Source organism: Brachyistius frenatus, unplaced genomic scaffold (genome assembly GCF_029030835.1).
Source record: "Brachyistius frenatus isolate BFR_SWC_R1_liver_20210118 unplaced genomic scaffold, ASM2903083v1 Contig_24, whole genome shotgun sequence".
NCBI lineage: Eukaryota > Metazoa > Chordata > Actinopteri > Embiotocidae > Brachyistius > Brachyistius frenatus.
In genome coordinates, this window is record NW_027210623.1 from 4,818,720 (window position 1) to 4,846,440 (window position 27,721).

Here is a 27,721-nt window from a genome sequence, read left to right on the forward strand (position 1 = left end):
AAAGTGGGTGCAGAGCAAAGCTCATCCTTGAGGTGTTGTACTCACACGATGCCGCAAAGTCCTAAGAAAGGACACAAAGCCCACACTGAACTTTTCATTCTTTTTCTTTCTTTCTTTCTTTCTTATTTTTTTTTTTCATTTTTTGTTTGTGGATTGTTCTATTGTAGAAGTGAAAGGCAATTTTTGTATAGGGAATTTTGAAAATGTTACAGCAACACTGCGACCTTGAGGGGATACTATCTACATCCAGAAAAGTAGCTTTTACATTACATTACATTTCAGCTTATATCAAAAGCCAGTAGAGTCAAGTAGAGTAGAGTACCATCAGAGGAGGTGCAGCTTTAAAAGCTAAAGACAGACATTTCTGTCAGTAAATGACAAGGACAGAAATGGAGCTAAAAGTTGAGTGAATAATTGCCTTCAAATCAGTCAGATGTATAATTAGGCAACTGTTTGCTCATTATTCACAAAGTCAGTCACAAATTTAAGACTTGACCAGAGACTTGAAAGCAAAAACATTCAAAATCCTTTATGTTTTCATCTTGAACAGTACAAACAATGTAGTAAAAAAAACAAAAAACAGATGCAGATGTTCATTCACAAAAATACCACTGCCAGAAGAAAAGATGTACAAATATTATTTTAGCATTCACTTTTGCTAATGACCGGACTTGTGACTTGACCTGTAAAATATCTCGTCTGGTTTGTTTGCTCCTCTGGACGCCCGGCGCTGAGCTTAGCTCATCTCAGGGGTGTGTGAGTGTCTTGTGTGACTCAACATATAATTTCAGTCGATGAAGCACCGCCATTAGAACCCCTCGGTTTGTCAAGTCAAACATTCGTTGTCGCTCTATAAGTGGCCCCACCCAATCTGGTTTCCACGGTAACTTTGTATTGTAGCACTGTGTTGTGGAATATTTGGCAAGTGCTTTGTCAGAGTGTCCGTCTTCGCGAGGGCCGCCCACCCTTAGCGACCTCTAACACTTGTCGCCAGCAGATGCTCTTCACATCCTGCGAAGAAAATTCAGACTGATTCAGACTTGAGCAATGACGAGGACCAGTGAGAATACTGACAACCTCAAGTCATGTTGCTCAACTGTTTCAATAGTCACCCAGTGGCTGTCTGGCGCATTAGCTTCTGCATAACTATATTTTTTTTATCTTCTGCGTAAACGGTGCATTTTACTGTCCCTACTGCATAGCAACAGATTCACAAAGAGCCGGAGGCGAACAGCCCGGAGAACAGCCGTAGATGGGTGTGACGGACAGCCACGGTTGCTTGGCTGTGCTCATCTCTCCCTCCACCCTTCTAGTACACAAACCAGTCACCTTACCCTCCAACTTTCTACCCCTCTCCAAATCCCTCTCAACTCCCTTTCCAACGTCATTTCACACATCCCTGTATCCCTCCCCCAATGATTCCATGCAGCTGTGGCCATCTGGGTCTCGTTCTCCCAACTGCTAATCCACAGTTTGGTAAAGCACATTAAAAACAAGCGCTTCTGAGGCTCTGCATCTGTTAAAGCTTGGCAAGCATTACAAAAGGTTATTAAGAATATTAAATGATCGTATTCCATAAAAACAGCTCACAAACTGAACAGATTATGATAATGAGAAACCCTGGAGAGGATAGCAGTGTTTTGTCAAATCTTTACTCTTTACTTCGCTTATTTGTTTTCTTGCTGGAAATTTATACCACTCTTGTCTGTTCAACATAAAGCCGGCAGCTGGTTAGATTAGCAACAAATATTCCTGAGTAACCTCCCACGAAACCACAACTTGTTGTTTCTGTGGTTTTCGTACGTAAAGTATTAAAGAATACAGACCTTGACTGTCTGTAAACACTGGTGCAGGAGTTACAGCTCACTTTACACAACTAAATCTCTGACCTACCTGTCAACGGCCGTATTGCATTGTGGATACTGTAAGCGGCACACTTTGACAAGGAAAAACAAATGCATGTAATGAAAATAATGCATACTGTAGTTTTTTTTTTTTTTTTTACAGTGCAGAGAGTAAATCAATGCAGAAATGTGCAGGTAATCTCAATCTGCAGACTTTTATTTGTGTCAAAGATACAGGTAGGGTGCACATACATTCCTATGCAAATGTAATACAACTTTGGTAACATTAAACACAGATGTTACTAAGGAACTATAGAAATTTCCAATGTTGTTTTCATATTAATGCAAAAATACTGCCTGCCTGAAAAGTAATAAAACCTAAGACACTCCATCATGCTGTAGAATACTCTCTGCCAGTTTCAGTTCTCAGAGAATATAAAATCAGCTACCCACTCCACTAAACCAAAAAACAAATCACCCGGGGTCAACAAAAAAAAAACTCACTGCGAAAACAACCAGAGGAGAGATACATCTTTGTTGAAACATGGACGTTATGTATGGAAAACAGAAACAGGGAGAGAAGAAGAGATGACGTGAATCACCTTGATATAAACCAGGCTGCCTTCCAGAGGCTTTGACAGAGACAGCCCATAAATCTGATAGGGAGACCTAACAGACCAGGAAATTAAGTCATACCCAAAATACACCATCTTCATAGGAACTCAGTGTTTCTTTTGTTCAAATATTCATATGATCTTTTACACCATTTCCCCCTCCCTATACTGCATGATTGCACATTCAGGAACCTGTTGTACAACATCAGTAAAAAATATGGAAGTTACAGTTAATACTTGAGGAGTTGAGCCTTGAAACTGCTTAGTGTTCTGATCCTCCACACTTTGGCGCTGTTTCACAAGTGGAAAGTATGTGGAGGCTTTTTCCACACAGGAGAGGCTGGTGACTCAGTTGAGCTCACTTTTTAAAAAAAGAAGTGTTTTTGCTGTTTTCTTCCTCTGTTTCCCCAAAACCGCCTTCTCACTGTTTCATACTTCAACCTTCAGGCACAACCTGTTCCATAAGCCCTATGACAGGAATTGTTAGTCCACAGTCTCACGCACAGTAGCTTCTCCAAACCAGACCCATGAGTAAGTTTACCGGAACCAGGCGCTTCGGCTGCCCAAGACATCATGCTGTGGCCGGATTTACTAGTTTTTCCTCCTTCTGCACATGATTTTTGAAAGTATTAATTTCTTGGCAGACATATAAACTTACCACAAATCAACCCCTCAGACCCTTAGTGGTCACATCATTATGTAATCGGGTTGAGTAAAAGAATAAACTACAGATTTAAAAAACAACCTTAGCCAAAGTTGAAAAAAAAAACAACCAATATGTTGGATTTAAGTAGCAAAAAAGCTAAAGTTAATGAAAAGGTGCATTTAATGTGAAGTTGCAGCTATAAAAATACATCTTGAATGTGCATATTTCATTTATCAAAAGTGTTGAAACACTGGAACAATTTATTATTCATGTTATCAGTGTTTGCAAATTACTAGCTTTGAGGTCACATAAGATTTGGGACAAAGTTGGAAAAATTTGGGTTCAAGTGTTTCATTAGATCCCCAAATGTGTTTTCTTTTTCCATTATGAAACCTAATGTGCATTTACAGTGATGATGAAAGAATACCTGCTACTTCACATTTAGGAGAACTTCATCCAAAACACATTTATTGTGATTGTTTATGCTAATTAATTAAAAGTAACAGCGTATTTCTTTTTTTCAATTTATGGCCGTTTTTAAATGAAAGTGTCCAACAGAAGATTTCGTTTTTGTCTTTATTCTTTTACACTCTGGGCTAATCCAGACAGGTGGTAAACAAAGAGAAAAAACAGGATGATGAATGTGGGGCAGGTTGAGATGAAGGAGGCAGTTGCAGAGAAACTGTGTCTGTGCGTGTGCTGTATTGGAGATGTAGAGGCGAAATGAGATGAGATTGAACGAGGTGTGAAGGCACGCGTTCACTTCAACTTTTGCAGAGGACCTTGTCAACATAGTATCAAAACACTTGTCTTTAAATAAATGTTTAACTGCTGATAAGCAAAGACTCAACAGACATACTGAAGGAAAAAAAAAATGCTGATTGTGTTTGATTTCTCAACATGGATAGAAATATATATTGGTGAACTGCTGGCTTGACAGAACAGAGAGTCTGAGGAAGTTGGAAAGTTTGACTCTTTCTTATTCATCATTAAGGTGTTGCATTGAGCTTTTGGAAGCTTTTTTTTTTTTCTGAATAAGAATGTAGAAAAATACAAATACTGCAATAACAAGAGCACATAAAGCTGAAAACTGTTCATTTGTTACATTTTTAACATTATTTACTGTCAATATGTATATGATCCCTGATCCTAACTTCCCAAATAGTATCATGAATCCCAATCCCAGACCTGAAAAATTAAGCCATGAATTATTTTTTTTTATCTGGGATCATTAAAACATTTTTTTTGAGGTGCTTTATCACATTTTTCTATATGCTTTTTATTCTTTTAATATTTTCATATTCAATGGGAATAACAAACAAAAACCAGGCTTTAAATTCATCAGTAATCATCAGTTATTGGGGATTTAGTTTGACCGGTCCTTAACTTTTTATGATGTACTGTATTATATTATGTTTGCAGTGACATCCTGTAAGATATGTATTGATTTATTACAGGTTTATAGTCATTCCCTGACCCTCTGCATGGCCCCTGTTCATGTATGATTTTGAGTCGGGTTTTTTTTAACATCTCTAGGATGAACAGATTTCAGAAACTCATCTTTCCAACTTGATGTTGTTGTTGTTTTTTTTCGTCTGCGGCTTCTTTTGTTTCTTGAAAGTGAAGTGAGGAGTGCAAGTATTGCACACACTCGGGCGGGTCATCCAAGCTCCAGTAAAATCCCTCCCCTCCATCAGACTGCAGCGGTGTGTCCCGGTATAAAACAGTGCGCTCCCCTCGCCTCAGTCTGATGCACGAGCTGCGAGGCGGGAGACTGAACCGCCTGGAAGAGCAGCGGCGCATAGCTGAGAATAAGGGACAGGAACCAGAACTCTCCAAGCTTTAGTTCAGCACTCAGTTCGTCTTCTTTCTTTTTTTTTTTTTTTTTTAACTTTGCTTTGTTAACCTGCTGTTTCTTTTTTATTGAAATCCTTAGTCTTCCACAAAATGACTAGTAGCCCACTTACAGGGTTGCTGGTTGCGCTGTGCGTAAGCAGCGCAGTCCACGCTTTGCCAAAGAAGAGCAAAAGACAAACTGGTCAGTATCAGATTTATCCTGAGCTCCATGACGCAGCGGCTGCTTCTCCAGGTTGGTACACGGGCTTCCAAACCTACTTTAAAACGCCCCTTAATGTGAGACTTTATGCAGAAGGTGGTGTTTTGTTCAAATAAATGAGTTCACAGTATCTTGTTTCTTACCTAATGATTCAATTTTGCAGTCATTTGGAGTTTAATTTCTTTAGAGATGAGCCAAATCAGGCAAAACTTTTTGGACAATTTTCCTGTCAAATGTCGAATGGTCTTGATGTGACTATTTATATGATTTGTAGTGGGCTGTGAGGAACACGGTCGGTCATACAGACTGAGGGAGCAGTGGGAGAAGCCCTACCTTGGTAGCACACTGGTGTGTACCTGCAATGGAGCAGCAGGCATCAAGTGTAAAACTAAGCCTGAAGGTCAGTGAGAGACCGACCGGTGCCTCTCCTCACTGCAGTATCACTTGTTTCAGAACTGTTGTGTGACTAACAAGTGAAGTTAAAAGCAGTAAATCACGCCATGAGTTTAACAACAGTCCTGAGCCACTCTAAACAAACAGATTGTTCAGCAGGGAGAAGTCTCCACAATAACAGCCTTTTAACCTTTTGGTGTTCCCTCTGTTTTTCTTTCAGTGGAGGAGTCTTGTTATGATAAGTACAATGACCGGACATACCGGGTCGGTGAAACCTATGAGAGACCAAAAGACGGGATGATGTGGGACTGCACCTGTATTGGTTCCAGTCGAGGCAAGATCAGCTGTACCATCGCAAGTAAGTTACCAGAACACTGAACTGCCTGCAGCATTAAACATTTGATAAAACGGACCTAAAATGAACCATATTGAGCCATTCATAATTTTCCACATTGTTATTTCAGTGTATTATTTATTTGTGTTGTTATTTTTGGCTTTACATTTTAGTTGAGTCCTCTGCACTTTTAATGCTCTGGAAACAAATAGGATAGCCATTGTGTGTGTGTTTTGTTTGATCAGTAAACTTAGGTTATTGAATATAAAACTTGAATGCATATGTGTCTGAGTGTATATTAAGGGCACGTTTTTAAACCAATGCAATTCTCATTTCCCAGATCGTTGCCATGAAGGTGGGATGTCTTACAAAATTGGGGACACCTGGCAGAGGCCTCATGACACTGCTGACTACATGCTGGAGTGTGTGTGTCTTGGAAATGGCAAAGGAGAGTGGACGTGCAAACCCGTGGGTGAGTGGTTTTACAGCATGAATTTAAACCTGCAGGGTAGCCAGGATGTCAAAACTTTCCATATGAACTCTGGAATGCAGATAAATGTGGAATCTCAACCTAAACATTCGAGCTTGCAGGCACACACTTATAGACAGGGTGATATTTTAGAACCATGACTGTTTGATACCACTGTAAATATTTAACATCGGTCTAGACAAACAAGACAAGTGAGCAAAAGAGCATGTCTCTTTGATTTGCCCATCTTACAACACAGCTATGGATTTTCAACTTTTTTTTTTTTTTTTTTTCCTGTGAACGTTCAATGTCAGTTCTGTGTTTTTAGGTAAAATTTTGTCACAAACCGCAGTTATAATATTTTAAGATTCTACTTTATTTTCTCTGCAGCTGAGCGTTGCTACGACAACACCGCTGCATTATCGTATGTCGTGGGGGAGACCTGGGAGAAACCATACCAAGGCTGGATGATGCTGGACTGTACCTGTCTGGGGGAGGGAAATGGACGCATCACGTGCACCTCAAGGAGTGAGCAGATTATATACTCTCACACACACACACACACACACACACACACACACACACACACACACACACACACACACACACACACACACACACACACACACACACACACACACACACACACACACACACACACACACACACACTTTGAAATACTTCCAGAGCAGCTGCTGACTACGTTTGTTCTCCAACCAGACCGCTGTAATGACCAGGACACCAAGAGGTCCTACCGTATTGGAGACACATGGACGAAGACTGACACAAGTGGACACAACGTGCAGTGTCTGTGCTTAGGAAACGGCCGTGGAGAATGGAAGTGTGAAAGACACAACACAGGCCGAAGTGAGACTCAAAATCTAAACCGATGCTTAGATGTAGTTTCGCTACAAATGTTCACCAAATATCAAAAACGTATTTTCTCTGCTCTTCTTAGTGTTTACAGCCCTCACATTCATTAATCTTTCAATCTAATTGGTGTTATACGCCGCAGGTGCCGCCGCCTCGACCCCCACACGCACAGAGCTTCGGCAGCAGCCCGAGCTTCCTGCAGAGGGAACCTGCCGCACAGACTCTGGAGCCTCCTACTACGATGGGCAGCGCTGGATCAGAAGTCAGGGCAGCAAGCAGATGCTCTGTACCTGTCTGGGCAATGGAGTCAGCTGTCAGGAGGGGGGTAAGTAGGAGGGAGAGAAGAAAAGAGTTATTGAATTATTTTAGAGAACATTTTTGGTGTGTTTCTAATTTGGTTTCCTTCACATTGTATAAGTCTGAGAGTCCCCGAGTCATGTCTCAAAACTCAAATAATCATTCGTGCAGAGACCAGGAACCAGGTGTATGGTGGTAACTCCAACGGCCAGCCGTGTGCGTTCCCCTTCGTCTTCATGGGGAAGACCTTCTACTCTTGCACCTCAGATGGACGCACAGACGGGCAGCTGTGGTGCTCCACCACCTCAGACTATGAGAGCGATCAGCAGTACTCTTTCTGTACTGAAAAGAACGGTGAGACACAGGAAAGGGATGTAAACTGTGGCTTGATCATTTTATTGTTTTTTTATGTAATAAGCCACAATAACTATTGCCCAGTCATAACTGTCTTTGATATAATAAGGATTATAATTAAGGACATGGCATGGCAGTAGTCTATTGTAAGTAATCAGAGCTGTGCAGTAATTACGGTCTGTCTCATCTTAATTCCAGTTATTGTGGCGACACGAGGTGGAAACTCCAACGGCGCTCTCTGCCACTTCCCCTTCCTCTACAGTGGCCGTAACTACACCGACTGCACCTCTGACGGACGCCGTGATGCCATGAGGTGGTGTGGCACCACCCACGACTACGACGGAGAGCAGCGCTTTGGATTTTGCCCCATGGCTGGTGAGTGTGTGCGTAACTGCTTTGTTGGTCATGTCAAATCAGAGGTTCCCAAACATTTCAGACCAAAAAGCGCCACAGCTCAATTGCCAACTCCATCTCCTCCTCACCATTGAACAGTCTGACCTGTCAGGTGTTGTCACCTGTCTCTCAACTGTTTTTTTTGTTGTTTTTTTTAGCCTGGTAGCCATTTAAAAATGCTACTTATTCTGTTTGCTAAATAACTGTGGAGTCCAAATCTGACTGAATCAAGCTTGTGAGTACGCTTGCGTACCACCAGGTGGAGCTTCAAGTCCCACCAGTTTGGGAATCACTTAGTATTTTTTTCTCCTAGATAAAGTTTACATCAATGAATTTGAAATTGTTCCAAATAGTTATGTACACAACATAAAATATAAAGTCATATTTTTATTAAAATATTAATGAATGCTTACAAGAAAAGTTTGACATTTTAAGAAATGTTTATTTTCTTGGTAAAACTACTCATGTACACTGAATATGAAGCCACAGGTGAGAAATGGTAAACTTAGCCATTTGAAGGGTATAAAGTTAAACTAAATGTTCTTATCTTTATCTCATCTTGTTCTCACAGATTATAATGGGTAGTTGGTTCCAGGAGTCACTTGTAGACAATTGGAGAGTAAATAATTGGAGCTTAGAGTGGCCATGGGAGAGTACGAGGCTGTTACATAACAGTTATATTACATACACATTCGTAATTCTGGGTTGAACTGGACGAAGGAAAATTCTTTGTCTGAACACACACCTCAGCATGAGAATAGAGATGTATCAAAAAACACACACTGCAAGCATGCAGAGCACTGACTGTTTTTTTTATTGTTTTTTTTTATCTCCTATGATTAGCCCATGAAGAAGTATGCACCACCAATGATGGAGTGATGCACCGTATAGGCGACAAGTGGGACAAACGCCATGATGTCATGGGTCACATGATGCAGTGCACATGCCTGGGCAGTGGCCGTGGGGAGTGGAGCTGCGTTGCTCACTCGCAGCTGCGAGGTCAGAGAGCTAACTCAGACTTGAAACAAAACCTTTTAGAAGTCATGCCCTGTAATGTGATATTAGAAAATACAATGTGTGTTTTTTATTGCCTGTACACGTGCAGATCAGTGTATTGTTGATAGCCAGACCTATGAAGTGGGCCAGGAATTCTCCAAGCGCCACAATGAAGGCTACATGATGAACTGCACCTGCTACGGACAGGGACGTGGACGCTGGAAGTGTGACGCTATCGGTGCGTTTATGTGTTATTAGCTCGGGTGTCGGAGGATTTGATAGTCTGAACTGTTGCAGCTGAGAATTGCAACCCCACCCTTCTCTGTCCCACCTTCTTTACTCTGTTGGTTGCTCATGTTTCTCACAACAGATCAGTGTCAGGAGCCACAAACCAGGACGTTCTATCAGATTGGAGAGACATGGGATAAAGCCATCCATAGCATTCAATACCGCTGTTATTGCTATGGCAACGGGAATGGAGAAATGAGATGTGAACCCCAGCAGACCTACCAAGGTAAAAAACAAACTTCCCAACACAGTTTTTAGCACTCCACTTGAGTTGGGTTACAGCTCTGTTTCTGCAGAGACCACATCGTCTGTGTTTCAATATTGATGATATAATGACACATGGACGACTTAAGCACGGTTGACTGGTTGTTCAAGTGTTTTTTAGACATTAGCGAACAACAAAAGTAATGCAGAAATGAAACAAAAAACTTCAGTTGGAGCCCTCAATTTGTGTCAAAAGTCACACTGATTCTCTGACAAATCTGTAGACACAACATGATACTTATATTTTTAGTTCAGCATGACTGACACCTATAAATCATCGTCACTTCTTCATAATCTTCACACTTTGATTGTTTTTTTCAGAATTATACTAAGTCACTGATTTCCATTGTACAAATGTACCAAAGTTAAACAAATAAAGGCAAAATGTTTGGCCTGAGCTTAAACTTCAAGATCCTTCAGTTGTAAGAATCTATCTGAGGCTCAATGACAGTGTGAGACATTCAAAATTCAAGACCTCAGCACAAGATAACATGTGCTGTCTGTCTGTGGTGAGCCATTCGTACAATTATGAAAATCATGGCTAAATAAGAAGTATTAATCAATTGGTAAGTGTATTCTAGACTGTTTGTTAATTTTTCTGTAATACTTCTTATTCCTTTCCTTTGATTTATACACTGCTAGTGTTTAATTCATGTTAGCTTTACTTATTGACCTCTTTTTTTCTCATCACCTAACCTCCCATCACACATTTCTGAAGAGAAAGTTCACTTGCCAGGTCGACGGAGGAAACAAGGGGTTCAGGTTTTTTCTCAACTTTGAAGTCTGACAAATGGAGAAGTGTCGGCCAATCAAATCACACCTGTCCTTCCTTTGGTCTTTGTCGTTTTTTTTTTTATTTTTTTTTTTTTACATCCCCCGCCCGGGGTTGAATGATGTTTTGCTGACATGCTGAGGGGAAAACGATGCATTGGGTGAGAGTGGGGGGGCATTGGAATCCGCCACTCTGTTTGGGTAAAAGTTGCTTCATGTGACACTTTGTACTGCATCGCTTTGTGAGTCCTGAATGGAACATTTGACCTAAAAAGTTACAGTTGCAACATCGATCTCACCCTCATCAGTGGGAGAGGGAAGTGTGTCTGTGCAGAGTGTGTGAAGCTGTAGGAGTATGTGTTCTTGATGGAACAGAGGCTCGATAAACTGTGATGAATATAGGACTCCGGTGTTATGTCGGACTGTAAGATGTCGGTGGGTGTTTGAGCTGGTTTAGCACCGTCTGGTTGTTTGGTTCTGTCCCAAAACGATGAATCCTTTTGACAGAGCTCACCAGAACGTAGCCAACTCTCACCCACACTCCTTACAGGTAACACTGTTATATTATGTGCAAGTCTTATAGCAGCTTTTCTTTCCTGCTCTCTCCTGGTGTCTCCTAAATCTTTTCGAACACCTGCTGTTGCTCTGATTCCTCAGACGGCCACAGACCTGTCCAGGTGATCATCACAGAGGCAGGAAAACAGCCAGACTCACACCCCATTCAGTGGAACCCGCCTTCATCTGTTCACATTACCCAGTACGTCCTCAAGTGGAGAATTGTGAGTTACACTTTTGGTTCTTAACACATCTTGACAAGTGCCTTTGGTGCCAAGGTGATGAAAGGGTGTATGAACTGCCCTTTACAGTCTGTACACACAAACACAATTTTTAATAGACTCCAAGATAAATATCCTCCTCCATGTGATTATTTTCTCACACGTCTTTTTCACTTTGAAGACTTCAAAGACTGTCAAACTGGTAGAGTTGTTGAATTGAAGTCAAACAGATTTCCTGTGAAGCTGGTTTTACTGTATATTTTGGACGGCAAAGTCATTCAAAGCCGTCATCTGGCCAACCTGCTCAGAAAGTTTGTAGTTTTCCGACCAGTCTAGATACTTCTAATGCAGGATGTGGCAGTAAATAGTTGTAAGCCAGTGTCCAGACCATAATATACAGGTAACCATATGATTCCTGTAAATGTTCTCTTTCATTAATAAGATAATAAAATAATCCAATGCCAAATAAGATTATCCAGTTTAGGAAACTATGTCACCATAAGGTCCATTCAGTGGCTCAAATCAGTTCAATCTAATAATAATGTATTTATAGATGTTTAAATTTACATTTTTTTCCCCGAAAACTTTAAAGCATTCTTTTTGGAAAATGTCTTGGTCATGTTAACTCAAAAAAATGTGGCTTAAAACCCATTCATCTTTTATCCTTTTACCCCTTCTTGTAGAAAAACACTCGCTCTCCCTGGAGGGAGGTCAACATCCCCGGCCACCTGAACTCCTACACCATCAGTGGGCTGCGTCCAGGCATCACCTACGAGGGTCAGCTGATCAGCATTCTGCGCTACGGACGCCGTGAGGTCACACGCTTCGATTTCACGACCACCCGCGGCTCTTGTGAGTAAACTAGAGCAGCAACAGTCTGTTAATGCCACAAATCGAATGAAAATATTCACTAGAACATCACATCCCTTTTTGTCTGAAGTGGAAACATCGGAGGGAGAGACGAGCCAGCTTCCTGCAGTGGTGGACACTTCTGAGTCAGTGACAGAAATCACCTCTAACAGCTTTGTCGTGTCCTGGACATCGGCTTCTTCTACCATCTCTGGCTTCAGGGTGGAGTATGAGCTCAGCGAGGAGGGGGCCAAGACACAAGTCCTGGGTAAGAGCCTCTGACCATCACCGAAACCTCCATATCGCCTTCATAATGTCTAGTGAATAGTTTCTATGTTAAGTTTCTTACTGATGTATTTCAGGTTAAATGTGATAGAAATTCTTCACCATAGTGTATATAGTTTTATATTGGGTTATTGATGAATATAAGCCAATTAAATACCTGTCAAATCACAGTAATCCATTCAATTGATGCAAGTATTCTATTGAAGTCCAATACTGCCATGAAGCAGCCCTCCTCATCGATTTGCAACTAAATGGCCTGAGTCTCTGAGAAATATTAAGACATAGTTGCGGTGGTACCATGGTGTAAACTAAACAGCAAATTAGCACCAAAAATACTGTATGAAATATAAATACCATTTTATGTGTATTCACTAACTTTTTGTTTGCTTCTCCAGATGTTCCCCACACAGCCACCTCCCTCACCATCAATGATCTCCTGCCAGGACGCAGATACAACATCAGTGTCTACGAGCTCCCACATCAGGGACAGCCCAACCTCATCCTCACTACCTCCCAGACTACGGGTAGGAGAAGCACTCTCCTCCTCTTTGTCGAGACATTAAAGTCAAGGTGTGCATTTTTCACACATTTTCTCATGAAGGATCTCCACTCTTTTCCTTCTTAAGCTCCTGACACACCTTCTCAGCACACTGTCGACGAGGTGGGAGAGACCTCGATCCGAGTCAGCTGGTCCAGACCTCAGGCTCCTATTACTGGTAAGAAAATACCTCCGCTGTATGTGTTAATTTAAAAAATTTCCCCCCCAGGATTAATAAAGTAAATACCTACCTACCTACCTACCTACCTTAATCTCTTCCTCTTCTGTAATTTTTGCCAGTCGGCATTCAGCTTTGTTGTGCTCATAAATCCATTTTAATCTGAATTTGTCTGCTTGTGCCGGCAGGTTACCGTGTTGTGTACACGCCATCAGAGGAAGGCAGCAGCACCGAGCTGAACCTGCGTGACACCGAGACCTCGGTGACCCTGGTCGACCTTCTCCCCGGTCTGCTCTACAACATCAGCATCTACGCTGTGGAGGAGGACCAGGAGAGCGAGCCTGTTTTTGTACAGGTCAACACTGCTGGATCACCTCAACAGGGTACACATTTTTAAACAAATACTTTATCTTTCAGGTAATACAGCTAGAGTCAATGAAAGCAGCTGCATAAATTATATAATTTAGTCCATGTCAGGTCTTTTGTTTCATTAAAACGTTCACAGTATATTATTTCTTCTTTAGATGGTACATTATTCTTGTTGGCTCATTCTTTGCCTTTTTCTGTCAGTGACCAGATTGAGTCTATACTTGCAGCTGAAGATTCCTTATAGGGCCACAAAGTTTCACAAAGGGCTTTTCAGTGCTCAGTGAAGACTGAGCTTGTCAAAACATTGCTTTGTCAAAATAAGCTTCTATATAGCTACAGCTATACCATCTTGATATTTTTTCCTTCTTGTCTCCATCTTCATATACTGTGACCCCTGAATGACCTCTTTAGATCCAAAGTGTGCTGAGAAACAGACACCTTTTCAGATGTAGTTAAAACACTTTGGAAGACAAGTATGCATGTGCAGCCAACACCCTCAACACCCACACTTTGTAAATCCTCAGTATATGTTAAATTGGGTTTCTATTTATGATTTTACTCCTTCATTTCATTACACTCGAAAAACAAAACCAGATGCTGCAGTGGAGGACTTTTTCCTTTTTTAACTTTTATATGGGATTTCTTTTATATTTTTTGTTTTATGAGCCAAGATGTGTAAATATCTCAATCTGGAAATTATTAAAGCTTTTTATTGAACTATTTTTTAAGTAAACATTTGTAAAAAGCTGCCACTATAAAGACAAGCAGATTTTTATGTAGTTTAGCTTTAGTTTGCATATTAAATTTGGCCTTGTATTTTTTTTTACACATCTCAGTTAACGGAGTTCTTGTGCACACGGTTCTGTTTAGTTTTAGTTCTTCTCCCCAAACCGCATTGTGAGCATCTTTTAGGCCTAAAAAAACATGTTATATGCATGTTGATACTCATTTAACAGCTATATTTTGTAGCATTTCCAGTGGTCAAAAACTCTTAAGTGTGATTCTGACCCTTGTCAATCAATCTTCCACTTCCTGTCCACAGAGGAGGTCCTCGCCCCCACAGACCTGCAGTTCTACGAGGTTTCAGATGTGAAGATCTCCATCACCTGGACCGGTCCACCCAGTGAAGTGACTGGCTACAGGGTGACCTTCTCCCCTGTTGGCTCTGACGGCTCTGACCTGAGGCTCCTGCAGCTGCCCATCTCACCCAACGCATACGCTGACATCACCCACCTGCAGCCCGGCACGCTCTACCGCTTCAACATCTACGCCATCAGTGGTGGAGTGGAGAGTAAGCCGCTTGTGGGAGAGAAATCTACCAGTAAGTCTATGCACATTTAAAGAGAGATTACAGCAAAATATAAAACATTTTCTGCATTACATGTGTTATATTTTCTCACCTCCAGAACCTGATTCACCCACAAACGTGCACTTCACTGACATCGGACACGACAACGCACTGGTCACCTGGGAGGCCCCCCGCGCCATCGTTACCGGCTTCCGTCTCTTCCTGAGCATCGAGGGCTCAAGCCCCATCGAGAAGAGGATCCCCGGCGGGGTCACCCAGTACCCGCTGAGGAATTTACGTCCAGACACGCAGTATATCGCCACCCTGCACTCTGAGCTGGACAACGTGCTCAGCGAGGGCGTCACTACACCTTTCACCACCGGTCGGTATTAAGGGACACAAAACATCTACAAAGCCTAGAATAATTAGTTGTAGTGAATTTGGTAATATTAATCCCCATTCTGTTTTCCTCGCAGCTCCCCAGATGGGAAATGCTCCTGCTTTTAGCACCGAGGTCGCTGATACCTCTATTGTGGTCACCTGGATACCCGTCCGCAGGTTCAGCTACAAGGTAGACACCTGCATCCTCTCATCACTTAAAATAATCAGTTCAACACATAGAGAAACAACTAGTCAAACAAAAATATATGCTTCTGTAATTGATATTCATTCAACTATCAATGAGTAAAATCACTATTTTTAATATAAGAAGGGTCCCTCGTTATGACAGAGAAATTTTGTCCACAAGATGTGTAAATAGGTAACTGCTAAAATGTCAGCGTGGTGTTCACAGCTTGTTGTACTGCCCCCAGCTGTAAAATAATAAAGGAGATTTTAGTTTTTTTCTGCTGTATATTTTAAGTGTATTTTCTAAGTTTCTTAATCTCCGCACGTCTGCTCTTTCTCCCCAGCTGTCTGTGCTCCCCAGCCAGGAAGGCGAGTCTCCCAAAGAAGAGACCTCAGACTCTGGACGCATTTATATCACCGATCTAATTCCTGGAACTCAGTACACTTACAGCGTTCAGCCCATTTTCAATGGACGCCACCGTGGAAACCCCATCATCCGCAACGTCGTTACTAGTGTGTATCTATTTTCACTTTTACAAAAAAAAAAACAACTTTAAAAGAAAGCCACTATAAAATCAGTTGTATAACTCATGACCAGATTAACACAGCACTGTTCAAACCATTTTTCATGAGTCATGGTCTGCTTCTCTCTCCCTGCAGCCTTGTCTCCTCCCACTGACCTCAGTGTGGAGTCCAACCCCAACACAGGAGATCTCACAGTCCACTGGGTCGCCTCCAAAACAGCAGGTAAATATTGACTGTGCTCTCCATGCACTGCCAGCCCACTGGATCATGCCAAGTCTAGACCTTGGCCTTTGAATGGTGTTCTTTTCCACGCCTGTTCCCGGTATCTTCTTTTCATTCTCTAAGTGACGAATAAATAAAAAAAAACCCCTCTTGACATAATGTACTATCTCCTCCATATTTGTCTTTTTCTGCTCCACTCTCTGCAGGCATCACAGGCTACAAGGTGACAAGCACGCCAACCAACGGCCAGAGAGGAAATTCCGTGGAAGAGTCAGTCGATGCTGATCAGACCTCATGCCTGTTAGAGAACCTGAATCTGGGTGTGGAGTACAACGTCAGTGTGTTCACGAACAAGGGCAATATGGAAAGTGTGCCTGTGTCCACTATTGTCACACCAGGTAGGAGCCAGCAGAAAGGCATTTACACATGTTTACAGGCTGCAAACACACAGCTGTGTCTACAGAAAACACCTGTGTCTGGTTGGGAGGGCGCCATGAAAGAGATGAATTTGCCATTAAAGGCTGGGTTTGAGTCAAGCCGGAGCCAACTCTAATATTTTCACCTCCTTTCAATAACATTTTCATGATTCCCACCCTTACAATGCTTGGCATAGTTTCAAAAGAAACTAAAGCTGCATTAGTTGATTTTTGGCCAATAGGGAGAAGAATAAGTCCATATTGAACCAACGGACGCTGAAATATTGTCTTTATGAAGTTGTTATTGTTTGTAAGCTACCAGGAAATTGCCTTCTTGCTTTTTTAGCACGCTCAGAACAATATTATCATCCATCTGGAGTTGTGTTTCTACCAACCTGACTAAAATAAGTCTAATACTAAATGTCCTTTTAGCTCTGTCATGGTCTCCACCAACTCCTCAGATTCCTGAGCCTCTAGATTATCAACATTAAAAAATTATTAAAGCTAAAAGTTATCAAAAGGCTTTCAGCTACATTTGATCTATTTGCTATTTTCTACAGGGCAGGTAGTGTCTGGAAGGTTTATCAAAGCTTGTTTGTTCAAAATGATGATAATAAGAGCAACAAGATCTAACTAAGCAGTAAAAGAGGGTAATAAGTTAGTACAATGCACAATTCTCTGTGGTGTTATCACTGTAGGTCACTTTTACATATTGGGTAAATATAAAATACAAAAAAATTCTAATGCAGCATCTATTATTTATAAACCACTAAAATATTATCATGGGCTAACTGATCATTTGCATGAAGTTTATGTTTATTACTGGGGAAGGTGTTTTTAATTTTTTTTTATTTAGCATGGCCAACAGTAGTACTAATCATTGCTTGGGATTTACCTTTAATTAAAGGGCTTATTCTGAATATCTCTCAACCCAGTACTGTGTAATTATCTAACATGGCTGTGGTTAATTTGAGGTTTTCTGAATGCTTTACGGGAAATGAAATTAATGTTCTTGATATGACCAATGTTAATTATTATGGCTTTTCTGTCTTTCTAATTCTGCCTGCGCTTTGCAACTGGCCTAACCCTTTCAGAAATCCCCACACCAAGTCATATTGACTTTGTCGACATTACTGACACCACCATTGGCCTGCGCTGGATCCCTCAGACCTATACTACCATTACTGGTTACCGGATAACGGTAGTAACGTCAGGCGAGAGCTTGCCAATTATTCAAGATATGGTGGAGACATCTGCTGGTTATTACACCATTCATGGTTTGGAGCCGGGCGTGGACTATGACATCAGTATCTTCACTGTTACTGAGGATGGGGAGAGCGAGCCGACCACATACACAAAGCAAACGCACGCTGGTGATTTAATTCTTTCACTCCATCAGTGGGGAGGGCTTGGGTTTTGATCTGAGAAAATGAATGAAGGCACATTTACAGTCCTTTTATTAATGTATCACATACTACAGTAAATTTCTGAATTTGATCACATCAATGATATTTATTTTGTGCTGCTATAAATCTAGTTTTATTTGATTAACCGCTTTTCCTGTCCTGGTTATATAAATTATGACCCCTCCTTCTTTTAGCCATTCCGGTTCCCACCAACCTGCAGTTTGGTGGGGTGGGTCCTGACCACATTAGGGTGACATGGACTGTCCCCAATGTTGCCACTCCAAGCGAAATTTCTCGGTTTGTCATCCGTTACCACCCTGTAGCCACAGATGATGACATCAAGGAGGTTAATGTTGGCGGAGCCACAAACACCTTCCTGCTGCAAAGTAAGAAAACATAAACACAGTGTCTGTTTAAAAGTGTCTCACGGTGCTTTAAAAGTCAAAAGTATTTGTTTTGCTTTGCTCCACGTCAAACCATTCTAACCGTACATATCTCACCCTGTCCATGAAGACCTGCTTCCCAACACCGACTACCGCATCAGTGTTGTGTGTGTGTATGGAGAACGAGAAAGTGAACCAGCCACAGGCACTCAGAAGACAAGTGAGTATGACAGTGGTCTCCATAGTGGGTGCCTGAAGGACTTATTCTTGCAAGACTTTTTTTTACTCTAGATTTTTTATGTTTTACATTAAAATAACATAAAAAAACCAACAACACTTTAATCAAACACAGCAAAACAAAAGACAGAGGCAATAAACATCAAAATCAGCAAATCACCATAGCAATCAAAAAGTCAGAGGCTGCTCCTGTTGCAGCCCTTGTTGTTGTCCCTCGAATATTATGCCACATTCAACTTATTTGTTTTGTTGAATAGAAAAAAATATTATTCTCATGGTGTTCATGTTTTGTGGGTTGGAGAGAGTGTTGCTTTTTTGGGGTTACTTGCAATTTTTTCTTTGTTCTTTTACATTATCTCTGCATATAACTTCATTTGCTTCTATCTCCAAAACCTTCTCTTTCAGCTCTGGACTCCCCGACTGGCTTGGACTTCTCAGACATTCACACCAACTCCTTCACCGTTCATTGGCTGGCTCCAACTGCCGTCATCACCGGATACCGAATCCACTATCAGAAGACAAGTGGTGGGCGGGCCAAGGAAGAGAGGCTTCCCCCAACCAGGAACCACTACACTTTGACCGGACTGACGCCCGAGACAGAGTACCTGATATATGTGTATGCTGTCAGCCAGAACCAGGAGAGTCAGCCTCTGACTGGCACACAGGCCACCAGTGAGTTTTTATACTGTTTTCAATTATCACCTCTTCTTCTCTTCTTTTAGTGACATTCTTCAGATCATGATCATAGTTATTTGTCTTTATTGTATTTTTACTATAATTAACCTCCTTTCTTTCTTCTTCTGTCCTCTCTGTCCTCAGTTTCTGATGCACCCACTGACCTCGCGGTAACATCATCCACCCCCACCAGCATCACCATTCGCTGGGACGCCCCCTCTGTCACAGTGAGGAACTACAGGATCACCTATGAAGACACCAGTATGTTTACCTATCTTAATTCATAGTTTCCTCTAAACCTCAGCCATGTCCAGAGTAACACTCGACCCGTCTTTACTCTCTCTTCTTTACTAGATGGTGAGACTCCTCAAGAGTTTACAATCCCAGGCACTCAGACCACCGCCACCATCACCAACCTGAAGCCCGGTACTGACTACACCATCACGGTTTATGCTGTTTCCGGACGAGGAGACAGCCCCGCCTCCAACACCAATGTCCAGTTAACACACAGAACTGGTACAGCAATGAGAAAAACAAATATCCCTGGAAAAAATTATTGTAATTGCTGAAGGGTTTCAGTAAATCTCATACTTGTCATGCACCCATTTCTCCTTTAGATACTGAGCAGCCCACTGACATGAGGCTGACTGATGTGAGTGACAATGCAATCACTGTGCGCTGGTCTCCTGCTCAGGGACCAGTCAGAGGCTACAGAATCACAAGTGTCCCCAAGAATGGCTTGGGGCCCTCCTACTCTGAGGTGGTGGCCCCTGGTAAGAAACAAAACAGCTGTTCAGAATCAGATCTTTATTTTATATACATAAAGTACACAAAAAATTAATACACTATCTTCCTCTCACTGGCTCCTGTTCTGCTCATCTATTACAGATAAGACAGAGATGACGTTCACGGGTCTGATGCCCACCGTTGAGTATGTTGTGAGTGTTTATGCGCTGGGCAATGATGGACAACCGTCTTCCCCCGTGATGGAGAATGCAATCACTGGTTAGTTTGACACACTTCAGTTAAAACTTATCTAAGAAAGGTTCAACTAGGGAACACAATTATGGATTACATGCACTTAAATCATTTGGTTACAGCCGTTTTACAGCCTTAACCATATTTCTTTTGTTTTTTGTGATCAGAGCATGTTAGCAAACATCTGACAAAATGAACAGATCAGCTAACAAATATATTTCAAGCCACAACAAACATGTTTTCTGCTGTTCATAAAACAAACTGGCTGCTAACTGGCAGGTCTCTAACCATCAGTCCTGCCATCGAAGTTTATCCTTCAATGTGGCTACCAGAGTGACAATAAAATAAATATTAGGTGTTGCTTTAAATCTCTCTTTAGCCTTTTTGAATTAGAGCTGAAATCAGTATTCCTCCTCCTCCCCTGCAGCCATGGACCGTCCCAAAGAGCTGACCTTCTCTGAGATCGACTCCACCTTCATGCGCATCACTTGGGACAGTCCAGAGGGCACGGTCACATCCTACCGTGTCTTATACTCCAGCCCAGAGGAGGGTGAGCAAGAGCTGCGTCCCGCTCCCAGAAGGGACCAGGACAGTGTGGTGTTGAGAGGCCTTCGCCCCGGGACCGAATACACTGTCAAAGTCATCGCCCTCAACGGACGCACACCCAGCACACCGTTAGTGGGAACCCAGGCCACAGGTAGAAATAGACAGAAAATATCACATTCACGACTCGCTTTAATGACAATGTATTCAATCTTTCTGCTCACACTTGTGTCTCTCTGTCTCAGTAATCCCCGCTCCGACCAACCTGGTGATCTCAGAGGTTGGTCCTTCCGTCTTCACCGTGTCATGGCGATCTCCGAGTGCACGCCTGACAGGATATCGTGTGGTTGTCAACCCCAAGAACATCAACAGCCCCCGCAAGGAAATGAATGTAGCTCCGGACACCACACGTGTTGTCGTACCAGGGCTCATGGTAAACAGAGTTTTTGTCTCATTATTTATATGAATTCATAATCAGCCAGTTAGTAAATATCAGCTGTATGTGTGTGTGTGTGTGTGTGTGTGTGTGTGTACTGTAGGTAGCAACCACATACCAGATACAAGTGTACGCTCTGAAGAACTCAGTCACCAGCAGACCACTGGAAGGAGAGGCAACCACACTGGAAGGTAACTGGCTGCTTCATAAATGGACTCATCTCCAGCCATCAACAGTTATCTTCTGTTCTGTTTAATGTCTGTTTCTTTCCTCCTCGTTTCAGATGTCAGTCCTCCTCGCCGTGTCCGTATCTCTGATGTGAAGGATACTTCTTTCACCCTGACCTGGCGCTCCAAGGTGGAGACTATCACCGGTTTCCTCATCGAAGCCACGCCCCTCAGCGGCTCTTATCCCACCATCAGCAGGACCATCCCAGGAGACGCCCTCACCTACACTCTCCCAGGTATGCCACGGCTTCCTGCTAAACACAGCGTTACATTTTTTTTCTTCATATTTTGGTTTGTCAGTCTTGCTTCACAGTGTGTGTGTGTTCTTCTTGAAGGTCTGCAGCCTGGCATCATGTACTCTGTTAAGCTGTACACACTGAACGGCAACATGAAGAGCGCCCCGGTTACTCTCACGATTCAAACAGGTACGACGCAAACCTGCATCTGATCCGTCTGTTTCATGGTGAACGAGAACTCAAGTTCAAATGTCATTATTCCATATTGAGAAATATTGATTTATATGTAGTTACAGGTGTTTTATCTCTATCATTACAAACATTACACAACATACATACAGTGCAATGTGAAGGGAAACAGATGAAAGAAGTAAGGCACACATTGGTTCAAGTAAATGCGCCTTTTGTCCAAATATAGACAGTGTAGAGCAGTATTTTTCCATCCAAAAGGGGATTCTATACATCACAGTTCACTTACAAGTTATGTTTACATGTTTGAAAAGTTATGAAAAGTGGGCTTATATGACATCTGTAGCTCGCCTCTCATCTCTGTTTGAGGCTGACAGCTTGAGGTTTCCTCAGCTGCAGCGAGAATCTCTGAACTTTCACTTGTTGATTTGCATTGTGGGTAATGTAGGCACCAGGTTTTATAAGGAATAATAAAAAAAGATGGTATCTCTGGTTCTGTTGCATTGAGTTGGATTTTTTTTTTAAAATTCTGATGTTAATGTCAATGCCTTTCAGTGCACTCAGACAAAACAAGCAATTGAATGATCTGACACAATATTTTTCTTTCCAGCTGCACCAGTGGTCCAGGCTCCCACCAACTTCCAGTTCACATCTCTGACCCCCACCTCCATCTCCTTCACCTGGCAGCCGCCTGCCACACAAATCACAGGATACTACGTTACCTACGAGGAGTCAGGAAGAGCCCCACAGGACCTCATCCCACGACCCCACGGCGGACAAAACTACGCCACCATATCTGGTATGCACTTGGCAATCTCACTATCAACAATATTTCCACTGAAGATATTGAACTTGGCATTTATCACTGAAATAATACTTGTACATGTTTTACTTATAGTTTCATTTAGATTGAAAAATTAGTTCAATCTAGACCAGGATCCCCCCCGGTATATCATTTTCATATATGATAATTCCTTCTCTGCTCAGGCCTGAGACCATCCACAGAGTACATCATCAAGATCATCGCCATCCAGAACACAGAGAGGAGCACACCTCTGGTGGGCCGGATCAGGACTCGTGAGTATTTTGAGACTTCTGCTCTGTACTGTGACAATTGTGATGATAAATGAGACAGTAAATTCATGTGAGGTAGAGGTAAATGTCACGTAAAATGTGTAGGTTTGAATGGCAGCTTTTATCTGCTCAGCTGCATTACATGTTTTGCTGTAACAGCTCAGCAGCATTGAGATAAACTGTGTGGTTAATCAGTATTTTAGGCTCCTAAAACTATAATACCCCTTTTTATTTTGAATGCTCTCACAAATGTCATTCAAAATATCTCGTGTGTTTGTAATTTTGCATTATGGCACACTTTGCCATGAGGTAGCGGCCTACCAATGCTCCATATCTGTTGCCTCCTGTTGGCTGTGATATGTTGTTGCAGCTCTTGCTTCACCTCCCCCTCGTCTAACCTGCTTGCTTCCCTAACCCCGTCTCTCCTGCCCAGAACCAGACTCCCTGCTTCCCCTGCCTCTGCCTCAGCCCCACCGCCCTGGAGGCAACCTGGATGTGCCTGAAACTGACCTGGACAACAGAGTCCAGGTAGTGGGCACCAATAACCAGGATGGGTTTGGTGATCAGAGCCAGCATGTGGAGTACACAGAGTACAACAACAACAACAACGGAGACGACGACGACAACAACAGATATAGTGGGAACGGTGGCAACCCGCAGTCTCCCTATGGGCAAGTTCATGAGCCCTTGGTCTTTGTGTCCCTTCCTGATGCAGAGGGCCGCAGAAAGCCCGTTGTGAGGCTGAACCTGCCCATTGGATTCACATTCGATAATGAGACCAGAGGGCCCCAGGAGGCCCAGACCAAGACCACCGTCTCCTGGAAGCCTTACGGGCAGAGCAACGCCTACCTGGTGTCCTGCAATCCTCTCACAGACGTAAATGAGAAGATGTTCCAGGTAAGAGAAGATGGTCATTGTTTTTAGATCAGTTCATCATGCTGCCTGAACCTTATTTATCAGAAAAAAGACAACTCTTTCCTCTCTCTACTGCTTTAGGTCCGCCTGCCAGGCTCAGCCACCACTGCTACCCTGATAGGACTCACCCCCGGAGCAAACTACAACGTGATAGTGGAGGCGCTGCTGGGGGCGCTCAAACACAAGATTCTGGAGCAGGTCGTCACCACTGGAAACACAAGTAAGCATCCTGCAGCAGCTGTTGTGTCTGAACTAAGTAGAAAAAGGTCAAAATTCAGTGCAAGCAGCTCCTACCGATGGCACATCTGAAGCAGACGTGAACCCTCACAGTTTTTAGGCACTCCTATTCTTTTTTTTATTCAGCTGGTGACTCTTATGACTGTCTAAAACCGGACCATACGGTTCGGTTTAATTACCTGAAAAGCCTCAATTATTAATTATTTTTATCCAAATCTAAAGGTTTCTTTTACACCTCTTCGAGCAACCTCAATGTTCTCCACATTTACATGTAGTATTAACTAGTTCAGTATAAAGTACATTTATAAACACAAATTTTAGAAGTTCAACAAGACTCATGTCACCATACTGCACTGACTTTCTCTTGTCTAACAGAAATATTGTTTTTATTCACTAAATATTTCTAGTTGTGCCGATCAAGCCCCTGAACAATATTTGAAATTCTACCATTACTTTTAAATGCATCTGTCTTTGTTATAGAACCTCAGTGAAAAGGATCCAGAGAAGCACAAGATGTACCATGATTGCATCATCGTCACCACACTTTTGTTCTTCAATTAAAATTTAAATGTTAATTTATCCTCTTAAATATACAGTATGATACCAATGAAAAACATAATTTTTACAGAAATTAAAACCAATATGTCAAAAAAGAAGTTTATTTTAAAGTACTAGTGGCTTACGCAAATTCTTTTCCCATATTTCCCCCTCCGTCTTCCTTCAGTCCCAGAGGGCACTGCCTCCTCTAAGGACTCGTGTTATGATGCCTTCACTGCGACCTACCATGACGTCGGTGGTGAATGGGAGCGGATGTCTGAGACAGGCTTCAAGCTGTGGTGCCGGTGTCTGGGTCTGGGCAGCGGCCACTTCAGATGTGATTCATCCAGTAAGTGTTTGGGATATTTTTTCTTGAGGATATAAACATGGGAATTTGAGTGTGTTTGACTTTTTCTCTTATTTATTTTCCTTAGAGTGGTGCCACGACAACGGCAACAACTATCGCATTGGAGAGAAGTGGGACCGTCGCGGAGAGAATGGACACCTATTGAGCTGCACTTGCTTGGGAAATGGCAAAGGAGAGTTCAAGTGTGAACCACGTAAGGCCTCTTTAATACCCGAAGAAACGTGCTATGACTGTCTCGCACAGTTGGGGAGCTGCATGTGAATCTTAACGTGTACGTCTGCCCACACAGACGACTCAACGTGCTACGATGATGGCAAAACCTACCAGGTGGGCAACCAGTGGCAGAAGGAGTACCTGGGTGCAATCTGCACCTGCACATGCTTTGGAGGACAACAGGTAAGACACGCCAGCCTCCCTGCATTCAAATCTCATGTTCAGTGTGTTTCAGTTCAGCTTAGTTTAGTTTGTGGTCACTCAGAGTCAAAAGAAGATGATTAAACGTATGTTTGTGTACGTGTTGTCTCATCAGGGCTGGCGATGCGAGAACTGCCGCAAACCAGGCGCCGACATCGACGCCGGTCTGCTGCAGCCTCTTAGATACGGAGACAACATACTCCGTAAAGTAAGTGATGTTTTTTACATCTCGTATTTTAAACAAGATGCATTTGAGTGAATCTTATTCGCACCAAATGAATTAACAGATCTGTTATTTGAATGTATATTTAAATTTAATCAAACATTAATCCAATCAAAAAGTTCGGTGACTGTTGCTGTTGAATGCAGATGGAGCGCAGCACCGTGATCTACACGGAGCAGGGCAAAGCTGTAACGTTTGTGAACGGGTATCCCAAGTTACATTGCTTGATCAACATCATTACCTGAGTTACACACGTCTCTGTGAGCACTGGTACGTGCGCATCTGGGATTTCACCACGAACCTGAAACTTGAGCAGAGAGTGCACTTAAAAATGTACGTCAAATTTTTGGGGGAAGGAAAGTAGTCGCGGTGAGCCAAATCCAGTAAGTAGGGGTGTTGTAGAGCTATGATTGTGTTGTTTTTAAATGCACTGTGAGCGGGCATATTGTCGAGGCTTGTACTACGATGCAGGATTTGCAGTTATCGAGGTAACTTCAGGTTTACCGCCGGGTTTTCAGTCATTTCCATCATTCAGCCGCTGCACCGTTGCTGCTTTCAGGCTGGATTATGAGTTTCACTTATTTATATTTGACCTAATATTTGATGCGTGCTCGATGCTCAAGTCCATGGGGGAAATCGCAAGTGCACATGTACCAGTGGTCACAAAAGCAAGTGTAACACAGGTGCTGATGTTGATCAAGCGACATAACTTGGAATACTTCATTATAAAAGATGTTGCTTCCCTCTTTTCCGTGCACATCACGCTCCTGCGCAACAGCAGTTTTCTCAACTTAATTTTATTTTTTATTTTTTTTAAATCACCTGTCAAACTAATTATTGTAATCTATTGCAGCATTGTGAGCACATCTTAACCTCATTTTATCACTACTCTTCCTACAGAATATTCATTGCCCCATTGAGTGCCTCCGACCTGAACTGCTGGCAGACGTACCCGCTCCTCAAAACCCAGCGGAATAAATGATCGCAGCTCATCTGACATCTGCTTTGCTCGCCCACCGTCCAGTTGCTGCACTGTCTCACCTTGTAGAAGCCACGCTGTCTGTGACTCAAATGAACTGACGGCCTTATCACTTTTCTGACATGTTTAGATGTTACACTGCCCTGCTGCCTGATCAACCACGATCATTTTCTTAAGCCCGTCTTTTCACTGTTGACTGCTAAATTTGTGACCCATTTGAAAACTTGTGCCAAACATTTTCTTCCACATACGGACGTGTGAGCGTCAGTGGAAGTTTCTATACATGTCAAATCAGTTTCCATTTAAATATTTACAAGTATTTCTTAATCAGAAAGCAGAAACCGTCAGAGAATAAGTGCTGCGTTAAAGAATGTCAATGTAGTTATTAACAATGTTGTTTCAACTGTCCATGAAAATGTGCTTTTCTTTTCTGTAGCCCTTCTTTTATTACCGAGGGGTCGCACTGTGTGTGATTGACACAATCTGAACTCTGTTTTATTACTAATTTAATCCCTTCAATTTCAACGTGTGAATGTGTGAACTAGGATGCGAGAATGTGAACTGTTCTATTTTTGTACTTTGTTGTCGGTGTCAAAGTTGTTTCTACCTTTGACAAGAAAAAGTCCCTTATTTTAATAAAGCTGGAGAGATCCTGAAACCTAACCGCAGTATTGTGTCCATTTTTTCTTAAACAATCCGATTGAGGTTGGGCTCCAATTTGGCTGCATGCACGCTGGGGGTTGAGGGACCAACCGTGAACTGCAACATCTGACTCGTCTGATTGACCTTCGTTTCCTGTCGCACTACATTTTTCTGCTCTGTCCTCTAAAATAAAAGCACAACTTAAAACCTACATAACCCCAAAAAACAACAAATGGTTTAAAAATGTTTTTTTTTTAAATATTTAGTAAATGCAATGAATAAATGTTTGCAGTCAAAGCTGAAGCCATTTGAAGTTATAAAATCCTTTGTTTAAAAGTAAAATTTATACCATTTAAAAAGGGAGAAATTACTGGTTTTCAACTGATGTAAATTTTACATTAAATTGCCTTATTTCACT

General features: G+C 42.2%; 1 protein-coding gene across 3 annotated transcripts; it reads left to right on the plus strand.

Moving 5' to 3' along the window:
• Positions 1–4,872: 4,872 nt before the first annotated feature.
• On the plus strand, positions 4,873–27,324 carry fn1b (fibronectin 1b). Of its 3 annotated transcripts, XM_069697841.1 has the most exons (46): positions 4,873–5,193; positions 5,435–5,560; positions 5,774–5,911; positions 6,228–6,359; positions 6,747–6,884; positions 7,077–7,223; positions 7,372–7,554; positions 7,698–7,880; positions 8,079–8,255; positions 9,117–9,272; positions 9,379–9,507; positions 9,640–9,783; positions 11,250–11,371; positions 12,052–12,220; positions 12,309–12,485; positions 12,898–13,026; positions 13,129–13,218; positions 13,407–13,601; positions 14,630–14,908; positions 14,994–15,257; positions 15,352–15,446; positions 15,787–15,955; positions 16,103–16,189; positions 16,396–16,587; positions 17,700–17,978; positions 18,206–18,397; positions 18,525–18,614; positions 19,037–19,303; positions 19,451–19,567; positions 19,661–19,822; positions 19,924–20,079; positions 20,195–20,311; positions 20,712–20,981; positions 21,073–21,260; positions 21,367–21,454; positions 21,547–21,726; positions 21,826–21,915; positions 22,526–22,714; positions 22,903–22,992; positions 23,423–23,886; positions 23,986–24,124; positions 24,866–25,027; positions 25,113–25,238; positions 25,335–25,441; positions 25,575–25,667; positions 26,583–27,324. In XM_069697841.1, exons 1-46 carry the CDS (start codon positions 5,052–5,054, stop codon positions 26,658–26,660), a joined length of 7,407 nt encoding a protein of 2,468 aa, XP_069553942.1. In that variant the 5' UTR covers positions 4,873–5,051; the 3' UTR covers positions 26,661–27,324. The 3 variants fall into 3 exon arrangements, with proteins under 3 accessions (XP_069553942.1, XP_069553944.1, XP_069553943.1); XM_069697843.1 differs by lacking the exon at positions 17,700–17,978; XM_069697842.1 differs by lacking the exon at positions 5,435–5,560.
• Positions 27,325–27,721: the final 397 nt, after the last annotated feature.

Excerpts from the sequence above, each read along its gene's own strand:
- fn1b (XM_069697841.1), top strand. The coding sequence starts at position 5,052 with ATGACTAGTAGCCCACTTACAGGGTTGCTGGTTGCGCTGTGCGTAAGC. Across the intron at positions 7,881-8,078 it reads TTTCTGTACTGAAAAGAACG|TTATTGTGGCGACACGAGGT; the intron begins GTGAGACACAGG and ends TCTTAATTCCAG. Across the intron at positions 9,508-9,639 it reads CTGGAAGTGTGACGCTATCG|ATCAGTGTCAGGAGCCACAA; the intron begins GTGCGTTTATGT and ends TTCTCACAACAG.